Genomic DNA, 13,026 nt, shown 5'->3' with positions numbered 1-13,026 from the left:
CGCGTGGCGAGCGAGAGCGCGGGGTAGGCGCGCCCGGCTCCACTGTTCTCTTTGATACTGTCACAGAAGAGTAATGGCTCTCTGCTCCGGCCGCCACCACCAAACTAATGTTGTGTGACTTTGCCTCTCCTTTTCAACGCATTTCCGCTGCAGTTGGGGAAAGGGGGAAGGGCGGGTGTGGGCATGAGGCAGAAGCCACAACACCGACACAGCCTTAGGATCCTTTAGGACAACCTGTCTCGATTTCGTCACACAGGGACCCCTATCTCCAGCAGACTCTCTCTCTCTGTCTCTTTCTCCAAGTGCACCCTCAACTGAATCCCTGTCCCTCAGCTCTGACTGCAACATCACTCAGTGACAGATCACTCAGTACTACGAGGCTAAAAGTTCACAGGTGGAGGTCAAATCAGTTCTAGGTTTCATCTTATAATACAAACTTAACTCTTCCCACCCTCATCACAGCCCAGTCTCCTGGCCATTTCGTTCCACTGAGCAATCTGACCTTGCTCTTACTTAGTCGTCAAACTTCAATGTTTTAACAATGAGAATGATGATTTTACTCATTATATTCATTCAATATTTTCACATGAAATGTTAGAAGGGGGAAAAAAAAAGAATGAAGCTTTCATTTGCAGACCTATTTAGCTTTTCACTTGAACTCTTGTCTTTTAGCCACGGCTGTAATTGCAATCTAATCTTATCCAGGAATTAGAAGATAATTATGCAGAATTACTCCTTGATTAAAATTGCACAATATTACAATTCATTATATTAATTTGACTCCCACCCTCTCTGGGCTAGGTGCCAGCTGTGTGTGGATGTGAAGAGATAGTTGGCTCCTCTTTTGGGGGTGGGGGCAGAACAGCTTATTTTTGCACAGTATTCCTTCTCCAGAGAACACTGCAGGATTACTTCTCTTCCCTTTTTTTGTTCTGGTGGGTTCTCTTTCCGACTTTCAAACTGAATGCCCTTGCTTCCACTGTGGTGACTTCATTGAAGCTTAACCACAGTGCTATTCTGGTGTGAATATTCTGTCCAAAAACAACCAACACAACGCCAAATCTTGCAGATTTTAAGCTTCAAGAGCCCCAACATCCCTTCCATCTGCCTTACGTATACCCACATGCATATGCACACATCCTGCTTTACTCACACTCCTGCCCTGGGCTGAGTTGCAGGCTCCACTCCCAATCCCAACCAGCTCCCTCCTCAGCTGACTAATGGTCTCCTCTGAATGCCATACCTGCACCAGGTGAAAAGAGATTAATGATACATGATAAATAATAGCTGCAGAGGTGGCTTGGCTGATGTCCTAGTGCCCTGTGAACTCAAAGTAGGCTTCAAACACTAATACTGGGGTTTACCCATGAAATCATGGCTGAGTAAAGCACATAGGCAGGCAGACATTCATTTAAGGAAGGGCTAGAAATAGGGCTGAACCAATGAGCTGTTGCAAGAAGTAAATCATGTTCAATGCTTCATGTGGCACATCAATGTTTTTGAATTTACAAAAACTTCACGCAACAGATACAATTTCCTGTTGATATCGTGAAGCCTATATTGTAATGGGTCAGGTGCATTTCAACAAGATGCCCTTGCGGCTTTCATTAGCAGCAAATGATTTCATGGTTTAAATGCACCAACCAATATTCAAATAAAAAATTGCAGTGGATGGAATAGACGGGAAAGGTTGCCTTTGAGTTGTTCAGTGATGTGATCCACTGTGATCCATGGCCAGACAGTGAGAATGCAGTGGTCAGCGAGTAGGTTACCTGCTGCTTCAGCTCCTTGACTCTGTTCTCCAGGAGATGCACCTCGTGCAAATGGGTCAGCTTGTCCGAGTCCTTCTGGGAGATCTCCTGGTGCAGTTCTGTGATGGTCTCCTGCAGCTCCTGGATCTTGACCTCTCGCTCCTCCAGCTGAGAGAAAGAACATAAGACACAGCCGCCATTTGAATACTAGTATAAGATCTCTCAAGCACACCCTGTGCCAAATAAACAAATCCACATACACAACACACAGAGCACACACAAAAAGCATGTGTACATTCTTTCTAGTATCCCGTCTCATGTAACGTGTACCTCAAATACCAGCACTTCTATTTATGTTATAGACTAGCAGCACAGACATCACTGAAACTCTGCCTCCTACAGGATTTCCTTAAAGTGTGTAGACACATTTGACACCAACATGAACTCCTTAACAGCAGGGCACTTCACACATCCAGCACAGACAGTGCCCAAGAGGGTACAATTTCCCCCACCTCCACTGAGTACAACAGAGAACGCTAACATGGAATCAAACCACATGCAGCCAACTGGTTTCATATAGCATTAAAAAAATGCACAGTACCATCTCACACTCCTGGAGGATCACATCACACAGAGCAGTCACTGCCTCCTGAAGCATCAGAAAACGCACTATACCTACTGAAATCCACAATATATGCCACGCACAAATACAGACACTACATCCCACAGAATCAAAGCACATGTACACATTACTGAATCACTTACAAATGAGAATCTAAAAACACCCCACTTAAATAATAAAATACTACTAGATCAGCTACAAGATAATTTGTAAATGCTGAAATATTGATCAAAAGCTTGAAAAAAAAAAGACTCCATGCTATAACATTGTCAAGTCGGAGAGGTCAGTATTTACCTCAAAGATACATTCAAATAAATTCTTCCATCTCCAATAAGATTAAATTAATTCTTCATTAATTACATTTAGGCCTAAATGCTCTGAGTTATATTTTATTACTATTTCACCGAGCTCTAGGTACAATATAAATTGAAATCAATTTGAAAACAATCAAATGTGCAAGAAAGGAAAATTACAATGAAGAAATATTGAGTCAGATTGGACAGCAAATAAAGTAGACTAAGTTTTATATATAATATAGGGCCCTTTTAAATACCTAAATACAGAATTTATTTTTGATTATGGAGTACCCTTGCATAGTGAATAATTAAACAATTAACACCAAAGCATGAATAAGCAAAACTGGTCTTCAACATTGGTGAGTCAAATTGAAATGGGTAACTGATCAAGCCCTCATGATGGTGCAAGTGTCTGCTGGCTGATGAAACATGATATTGCAGTCATGAACACTACAAAGCTCATCAAACTCAGTTGATTCTTATGTGTGTGTATGCTTAAAAAAATCAAGGAACAACTTCCTGTAAGAGTATGAGAGTGTTAATAAAAAAATTAAAAAATTAAAGACTTATTTCCTAGCAATCCAGCAAATGTCCTAGACTGAGAAACTGACAAACATTAAGAGCTGGTCTTGCTCTTCATTTCTTACCATACAGTAAATCCTTTCCTCCCAGCTGGGCCAAAACCAGGGTCTTAATTTCAGTCCTACACAGAAAGCAGCGGTGCAGAGGTCTATGCCCAGTATTGTACAGAACACCAGCAGAGATTCCAACTCTATTGCCCATCATTAGATGGCATGCTAGATTTGTATTGTTCCCATCGTATCAAGTAATGCATGGCATTTAGGCTTCATTGCAAAATTGTATACATGCGTAGAGATCATAAAGGAATGTTTGCTTTTTAAATTTCTTAACGTGATTTCCTGTTAAAGTGTAAAACACTGCCACCTGTTTCAAACACTCTCAGAATTAACACCAGGGAAAATGTCTCTGCATTCACACCTCAGAATGCTGCTCTAGGTTGGAATGTTTACCAGCAGTTTATAATACACTGTGGGCTACTGATGGGGAAGTTGATATTTGTACAGATTTTATTTTATTTGTACAGATTTCACTTTGTGGGCTGTGAGGCCTAGGAAATGGACCAGTGAAGCAAAAGCTCCTTACACCACATTTTGTAATATCGCTTTGCTCATGCTGTACTTTTTTCTGAGTATAATAATGCAAAAAGTGAATCGTAAAACAATCACAGCTCACTATTTATAGCTCCTCTTATGTTCACCGAGAACCCCACTTTCTCAACAGTTAATAAGTGCACCTCCAACCATTCCTCAATCACATTTACTTGCTTTACAAGGATAAGAGAGTGAGGATTACAGGATCAGATTTGGGGATATTGCAAATCAATGCCCAGTTGTCTGGGATCTTGTAGGAATAACAGGATAAGGCTTGCACATCGATCTTGAATCACTTTAACATGCTGATTAATTTCCATTGAATCGGTGAGGTTTGGTTTCTAGTCAGGTTAGGGGGGTACAATAAAGAGCAAGTTCATTATTTTTTTTCCAATGTATTTATTTTGCGCCCACCCCCCCCTTTCTATTTTTAACAAGTTCTGTGCATTGCTGTATTGAGATCGAGATGGTCCCTTTAAAAACGTTTGATTCTGTCAGATGCCATTCAAAATCCTCTTTATCCTTTTGAAATTACATTTTATAATGAAGGGAAAGGCTTCCGTTTGATAAAAGAATTATATATTTTTTCATGACAAATTCATATGGCAAAATTTAACTACTATACACACAGGGACAAAAATATCAAACAAATAGGCAGGCAGACAGACAGATGGATAAATATACATCCAGACATGCTCACAATCTCTCTTCTATGCATTGTTAGAGGGGAGTGATTCAGTGGTGCTTGTGAGCAAACCGCTGGGATTATATAAATCCATTTTCTAAAGCTAAATTGGCCACTGAAATTGTGGGTCACGTTTTAGAAGAAAGAGAGGTCAATCACCTACAAGCGTCTGTCTCACAAAACAATAGGCACTAAAGGCTTTGCTTATGGACCTCCGCTGAATGCACTGCTGGCGAGGGTGCAAAGCAGAACCTGACAGACAAAGCAAAAAGCAGGAAGGGTTGACGATGAAAAACACTCCCAAACAGTCATTTGTAACGCATACGTATGCGTGTATGTTTGATATATGCATGCATTATTACTCCAGATTGTATCTTTTATTAATACTGTATATCCATAGGCTAAAGCTTTTGTACTTTAAATGCCTGCATATTCTTTTCATATTAGAAAATCCAGCGAGTTGGTTTAGAAACAAATCTATATATGCAACATGAGAGCATATTTTCATTCATACCAGCCTCTACAGAGTTTGATCATTTTAAAACGACATGGGATTTACAACTATCACTTGCACTGACATAATGCAAGCGAAGGACCAGTTGCACCAAATGCCAGCATCACAGTTTAGTGGAAAAAAACGCACAGCGTCTATTTTTTTCGTGTTGTTTTTTTACCAAACATGCTGCCAGAGTATTTCTAAATTCTGTACCTGCACAAAAGCACCAAATCAAACGGGCATCGGGTATAAGTGCACTTGCGCCACTGCTGTGCGGCCTGGCAAGCAAGGGCTCTCGGACATGTCCAAAGACCAATCCGAATCAACCCGACAACATCTAGACATTTGTTTCCAAATGTGTTACCAAGCTGGAAAATCTACAGTGATTTATTTTCCCTTAAAGGCTGAACAGGTATTCTAGGTTATTATAACTACAATTGCCTCTTTTTCTGACGAGACAGAATGCAGGCATTGATACATTTTGACTTGCATGTCTTACTGCTGAACATTACTTAGGCCACTCTCTTTCAAAATAGACACATGATGACATTAGTTTGTATTGTTATTTTTAAAATATATATATTAAGTCAATACATATTTAGAGTGCGTAGTTTGCAAGCATAGTTGTTCAATTGCATTTAAAAGGTATGAAAACCTAGAATAAAAGTTCTTCTAACATTTACATCCAAACAAAGCATGGCTATAATATTGTGGTGATCGGATGTTTATTTGTGAGTGCACAACTGCAATTGGATTTGCGGACCCTTACTCAAAGGTTGCATTGTGTAATGACATACATGAATGGAGTATTTCCCTGGTTTTGAGGTTTCATGACACTACAGGATACACAAGGTTTAATGAATCAATCACGCATGTTGCCCATTTATTGTGAAGCCTGGGTCACATTGGCTTTTCCTTTAATTCAATTCAACCACTTAAATCCTAGTGCATTACAACTGTGACTTCGAAAGAGAGAATATGCAAGTACCTGAATAGATGTGTATATTATATATACAAACACACGCATTGGAATATATATATATATGTATCACTCGTCAATTAATAAATCAACAATTATTTACCTTTCGTGTTTATTTTATCCAGAAGAATTTACTTCTTGAATTCAATCGCAATAAATCGTGCACCTTCTGTTAACTATCATTGAATTCATATGCACTTGTAATAGACGTCACGTACACGTACAGGATGTTGTGAAGTTATTTGCTTGTCGTTGCCTATACTGCCGTCACTGTTCACTGTGCAATGTGTGGTATAATGTGAGGCTTCTGCTGCTGTTAGGTTTTTGCGTTGTTTTTGGTTACGATATTATAGATACTAAGTATCCCTTCATTTGGAAAGAAAAATACATACCAAAGGCGAAAATATATCAAGGTCAGACATCTGCAACAGAGTATATGGTTTTGTAGAAAGCATGTTAAAAAAAACAACGTTTCTGCATGTCGATACACTGAAGAGGTTTTTATACGACTGAAATACACCGAAGACATTTTGCCTACACAGACAACGATGGTATATAATTGAATGGTAAGATGCGTCAGGTTGGTTAGAGCCGCAGCCTCAGCCTGGACTGTACTGCGGGGCCCGGGCACTGATGGTGAGGGCGCTCTCGCACCGCTACAGCGGCACCGCAAACCGCATCTCTTCTTTCCCCGTTACTGAACTACAGCGAATGCATATCACGCATGCATTTCCTATACTACTCAAACCCTTTTGTGTTTTTCCTTTTCCAGCACATAAAACAAATCTTGTATCACAGGAGAACGCCTTTCACATTGCAGATATGTATATATATGATCCAACTCCCACAATCCTTACAGGTAAAGAAAAGCCAATAGCAAATGTATTAGCATTGTTTATAAGACGCACCTTGAACAGTGTTTTCCCAGATGAGGTTCTCATCTGAGACCCCGTTCTTTAAGTTCCCTACTTGTATCTTCTCAGATCAGAAGTCTGATTCACAAATGTAGGTGCTCTGGAGAAGCACTTTCTAATACAGGTCAATGCGCTCTCACTCACTCAGCACGGTGCAGTTATTAAATGTATATATGGCAAGAAGTGGAGAGCTGGGGGGCTCCATACAATGCAGACTGGAGTCTAGCAATTAAGTAGACACTGATAAGACGCAGAATAGCTACTCAGTAGAATATCCTTTTTATATCATGGGGATGCATATGTGGAATTGCTATATGCAACAACAACAATAAAAAAATACTGTGAGAATCAGAAGCTAAGGAGAAGCAATGCCTTACAGCTGATATTCTGAGCATGCTTATAATACTGGTTAATAATGGGGCTACTCAAAAATAGGATTCATCGGCTATTTTATTGCAGATGTTTCTAAGCAATAGCTAATCTTAAGTACAAGAGTTTCCATGATTCCATTATTATTTTACTCAAACCCATAATATTTGAATAGGGTTAATGTCAGGAAGCCAGGGCATGTTTTAAAAAGCCTGTTGTCTTATTTATTTCCCACAATGTTTAACTGGGGGAAACTACACCACTGTTTGGACAAACCCTTGCCTGCTTTTCTCCTCAGACATGTTCCCCCCTTGGGGCTGAAAACTTCAAGCACTGTTTCAGTTGACCACAGCACACTTCTTTGTTATTCATTTGACCATATATTTTGCTTCTGTACATTTCTGATGGTTTCCTCATCTGAGTCAAGGATTCTGAGCCAGAGCTCTGCCCATCTCTTCCAGCTTCTCAAAAATGTCTCTGCAATTTCCTTTGATATGAAAAGATTTGATGTGGAATGGAAATTGGCATCAAGTTGAGTGCTAGTTGGGAAAAAAAATGCCTTTGACATTTGAAGGGTTGTCTTTTTATGATTTTTTTTTTTTGTCAAGGCCACTTTTTGTTTTTATAGGTAGCCGTTTTCCTGTTATCTTTTGATTTCGGTCTTTACTCCATGGTTTCTACTGAGGTAAAATGCCAGTAAAAGATATCTACTGTTATATTTCCCTTTCAAATGGAAATAAACTTTTGCGTAGGCTAACCCTTTAAATATAGTTTTCTGTTTATAGTGGGATTTCATGATCTGTCCAGGTGGCAATACAATTTTCATGGCCAATAAAAAGATGAAGGATGGAGTATAGTTTAAGGAAAGCTTCAGATCTTGTTGGTGTACTCATAATCAAAGAAAACACTTATAAATATTTTATCTATAACAGTTTAATTTCATTTCTGTCCACATCACCAATGTGAGTAATGCAGTTCAAACCTAATATTTTTTCTTTCCTCCTAATTGATACAAAAGTGTCGCTCCATTAACCCAGAAAACAATTAGATCAAGTTAAAATCTTTTCATTTATAAAAAGAGATTTGATCATCTTTATTAGAAACTCAGCACAGCAGACCTCTACAGACTGTAAAGTAACTCCCAGTTCAACACTCACATAATTTGACTTCACAATTTTGCTAGGTGTTAAAATAACTGTCATTTGCAGTACTGCATTTTTAAATGTATTGTAATGATTTTGTCAAGTGTTTTAATGAAATAGAAAAACCTGCACATATGGTCACAGCATATGATTTGAACCCCCCCGCCCCCGCCCAATCCTGCCACCCCTCTGTACTCAAGCACTTTCATGCAAAAATGCATCTGAATTCATACAGAATACTTATCACTTAACAGTACTGTAATGTGCACTTTGCATACAGGGGAAGCGCTCTAGAGCAAAACATTTTTTCATTCTTTTTTTTTAATGACCTGGATTTAAATGATGTAGAAAAACATAATAAAACACTCCTCCCAGTGCTGAGACTGCAGGTCGTTCCTTTAATACGTTATTCGACCAAAGAATATTCTGAAGCCCTTTTAGAAAGAACTTTGTTGAAGTCAAGAAATGCTAATTTAAGGTGTTTTTTGCACTGGAGGAAACATTTACATATTTGTTTTTAGATAAGGTTACCGTGCTGATTATTATAATATAAAAAGAATACAAAAAGATATTAAGCAATGTGCTGAGATATAAACTCCTGTGTGCGACACAGTTGGAGATCAAAATGGGGTGGAAAGGTTGTGACTTTGGCCTAACAATAGTTCTACTCAATATTCAGTGGCACTCACAATTCCTCTTCTAATACTAGCTTCTTTAGCGGGCTAGTCTTGTACACAACAAATGTGTGGGTCTGTTCACTTCGTCACTGAGGAAGAGACAGGCTAAATAGTGCAGGGCAGCCCTTGTTAACGCCGTGCCGGAGTGAGCCCACTGCACAGAGCAGCAGCAAGGCCTCCGCAGCCTGGAGCCTGAGGCTGTGTGAGAAGCAGATCGGTGTGCTGGCTCCAGGGCACCGCTGAGGCCAGGCAGCCTCTTATTTAATGTTGAAGCTGTTTATGGAGCACAACTGCAGGGCAAGTCATCTTTGAGCGCGTGGAGATGTGCTCCTTTCCAGGGGGCTTCTTAACCTTGCTGGCTGAGATGAGGAAGTGAAGGTCTTTATACAGGCCAGGCCTCCCAGCATCTTTACACAGGTGCTTTGAACACCAGTAGAACTGCTTCCCCTTAGAGGTGCTCGTGCCCTCCGCCAGGGGTTAGCTTTTAACCTATTTATTTGTTCATATTTGACCAAGGCATCAATGTATACTTGTTACTTTCATATCCCTCCACAAGATCCCTCTTTTGTCGAGACCTCCAAGATGTCCGTACCAGGCTTCTTTGTATGTACAGCGTGGGAGAACAGCTGTATATTTAAAGGGCTATTATGTATGACCTAATGCTAATAATGTATTATTCTTAACAGTCTGATATTGCTGTTCTGTAAGAATCTCTGTATGAGTTCCTACTTTGATCTTGTAATGGATTTTCTACAAAAACAGGCTTCCTAAATGAGCAACATGAAGCGCACATGAGAAACTGCAGGCACCATGTCGTGTGGTTCTGAGAATATGCAGATAATCTGAATGCACTTCAGAAAAAATAAATAATTCCGGAGTATTTCAAGCCAACAATTTAGAAAAGTTATAATACTGGGAAAACAACTTAGCAATTTAAACAAACAAGAGCAGCACTTGAAATTACTTAACATAATATAAAACACATTCTGAACACACAGTGTAGGGATCTTTCATCAGACACCCTAAATTATTGAGGACTGAAGAATAAACTAACTCTGCAGTCACCTATAGGATGATTACTTAGGTAATTTAACACCGAAATGGCAAAAACATTTTAGTATCTGTTAATGGGGTGTTATCAAAGTAGGCTAAAAAGCCATAGGGTACAGCTTTTATGCAGAATGAAAATAGATTGGGGAAAAAAATACTTCCACAGTGTTCTTTGCCCTCACGGATCCTGTTCTTGGTGCTATGGGAACTAATTTTCCAACTGCAAAACTAAGGCCTTTTGTAAAGAATTACATTACATCCCCTCAAACACGTTTTAAACAAGCTGGAGTCGGCAGGAAACCTTCCAAATCAAAGAGTTCAAAGTATGAATGTGCATCTGCTACACAGCTATGTAAAGGCTGGTTTTTCTTTGGTCTAATGGCCTTTTTCAACACAAGAGAACATCACAATAACCAACCCCCCCCTGCCAACACACACACATTGTTTCTTCTGCCCTTAATAAATCATGACAACCTATGCTGTGATTTTGAAAGCAAGCATTTCATAATTTAAAAATATCTAAACAATTATTGAGATATTGATGCATAAACATTTTTGGTCTCTGCCTTTCAAATAATCAATTGGAGAGCAATAGTTTTAGGATGTACAGTGAGGGAAAAAAGTATTTGATCCCCTGCTGATTTTGTACGTTTGCCCACTGACAAAGAAATGATCAGTCTATAATTTTAATGGTAGGTGTATTTTAACAGTGAGAGACAGAATAACAACAAGAAAATCCAGAAAAACGCATTTCAAAAAAGTTATAAATTGATTTGCATGTGAATGAGGGAAATAAGTATTTGACCCCTTCGACTTAGTACTTGGTGGCAAAACCCTTGTTGGCAATCAAAGAGGTCAGACGTTTCTTGTAGTTGGCCACCAGGTTTGCACACATCTCAGGAGGGATTTTGTCCCACTCCTCTTTGCAGATCCTCTCCAAGTCATTAAGGTTTTGAGGCTGATGTTTGGCAACTTGAACCTTCAGTTCCCTCCACAGATTTTCTATGGGCTTAAGGTCTGGAGACTGGCTAGGCCACTCCAGGACCTTAATGTGCTTCTTCTTGAGCCACTCCTTTGTTGCCTTGGCTGTGTGTTTTGGGTCATTGTCATGCTGGAATACCCATCCACGACCCATTTTCAATGCCCTGGCTGAGGGAAGGAGGTTCTCACCCAAGATTTGACGGTACATGGCCCCGTCCATCGTCCCTTTGATGCGGTGCAGTTGTCCTGTCCCCTTAGCAGAAAAACACCCCCAAAGCATAATGTTTCCACCTCCATGTTTGACGGTGGGGATGGTGTTCTTGGGGTCATTCCTCCTCCTCCAAACACGGCGAGTTGAGTTGAAGAGCCAAAGAGCTCGATTTTGGTCTCATCTGAGCACAACACTTTCACCCAGTTCTCCTCTGAATCATTCAGATGTTCATTGGCAAACTTCAGACGGGCCTGTACATGTGCTTTCTTGAGCAGGGGGACCTTGCGGGCGCTGCAGGATTTCAGTCCTTCACGGCGTAGTGTGTTACCAATTGTTTTCTTGGTGACTATGGTCCCAGCTGCCTTGAGATCATTAACAAGATTCTCCCGTGTAGTTCTGGGCTGATTCCTCACCGTTCTCATGATCATTGAAACTCCACGAGGTGAGATCTTGCATGGAGCCCCAGACCGAGGGAGACTGACAGTTATTTTGTGTTTCTTCCATTTGCGAATAATCGCACCAACTGTTGTCACCTTCTCACCAAGCTGCTTGGCGATGGTCTTGTAGCCCATTCCAGCCTTGTGTAGGTCTACAATCTTGTCCCTGACATCCTTGGACAGCTCTTTGGTCTTGGCCGTGTTGGAGAGTTTGGAATCTGATTGATTGATTGCTTCTGTGGACAGGTGTCTTTTATACAGGTAACGAGCTGAGATTAGGAGCGCTCACTTTAAGAGAGAGCTCCTAAACTCAGCACGTTACCTGTATAAAAGACACCTGGGAGCCAGAAATCTTGCTGATTGATAGGGGATCAAATACTTATTTCCCTCATTAACATGCAAATCAATTTATAACTTTTTTGAACTGCTTTTTTCTGGATTTTTTTGCTGTTATTCTGTCTCTCACTGTTAAAATACACCTACCATTAAAATTATAGACTGATCATTTCTTTGTCAGTGGGCAAACGTACAAAATCAACAGGGGATCAAATACTTTTTTCCCTCACTGTATTTTGGGACTGCAGGAACTCCTACACTTCGCAACAACTAAAATCTAAATTAAAATCAAGAGGCAAACTTAGCTACGTACTGAACAACAGTCCTCAAATTGCATAATAGCTGGCTAACATGATTAATATGAATTAACCTGGTTTTACCAAAATTATACAAATAATAATACTAAAACATCTTAGGCTTTGCGTTGAGTGGGCATTTATTTCAACACACGAGCAAGTAAAGGCCACAGCAAACAGTTCTCAAGTGGCATTTGAATTATTTTCATTAGTATGGACCTTTTCTGGTAACACCTTTCTCATCCAGAGAGCCCCCTACCCTTAGTTATAACTCACACGGAGAACACATTGCATTTAATGTCAATGAGCCATATCTTCCTCTCCCCCCCTCCACTCCTATAAATGCCAGAGGTCACTCTTTTCATTCAGTGAGAAATCAAAATGATAATGACTCCTTATTAAAAATTCTATTTGGAAGTGCACATAAGCTACATCAAAAGGTGCTGACACTGGAGGGGGAGGGGAGCGGGGGTGATAGAACTCACTGATAATTCGCATCAAAAGCTGGGAGGGGCGGGGGGGTAGAATAAAAATAAATCCACTGCAAATTACCGTTTACAATTTTGATAATGCATCAAGTCTCAAACGTGGTGTGTTTATTAAAAAAAATAC

General features: G+C 40.0%; 1 protein-coding gene across 1 annotated transcript in view; it reads right to left on the bottom strand.

Annotated features, from left to right (window-relative positions):
• The window catches only part of pmfbp1 (polyamine modulated factor 1 binding protein 1), a 149,379-nt gene that overhangs the window by 87,778 nt on the left and 48,575 nt on the right, over positions 1-13,026 (bottom strand). The window contains exons 8-9 of the mRNA XM_066713796.1: positions 1,773-1,919; positions 1,154-1,243 (exon numbers count right to left, since the gene is read on the bottom strand). Of these exons, the coding sequence (XP_066569893.1) occupies positions 1,154-1,243; positions 1,773-1,919 (237 nt within the window). The remainder of the gene's footprint in view (positions 1-1,153; positions 1,244-1,772; positions 1,920-13,026) is intronic.

Source organism: Amia ocellicauda, chromosome 9 (genome assembly GCF_036373705.1).
Source record: "Amia ocellicauda isolate fAmiCal2 chromosome 9, fAmiCal2.hap1, whole genome shotgun sequence".
NCBI classification, from domain to species: domain Eukaryota; kingdom Metazoa; phylum Chordata; class Actinopteri; order Amiiformes; family Amiidae; genus Amia; species Amia ocellicauda.
This window is presented reverse-complemented; position numbering and strand designations above follow the sequence as displayed.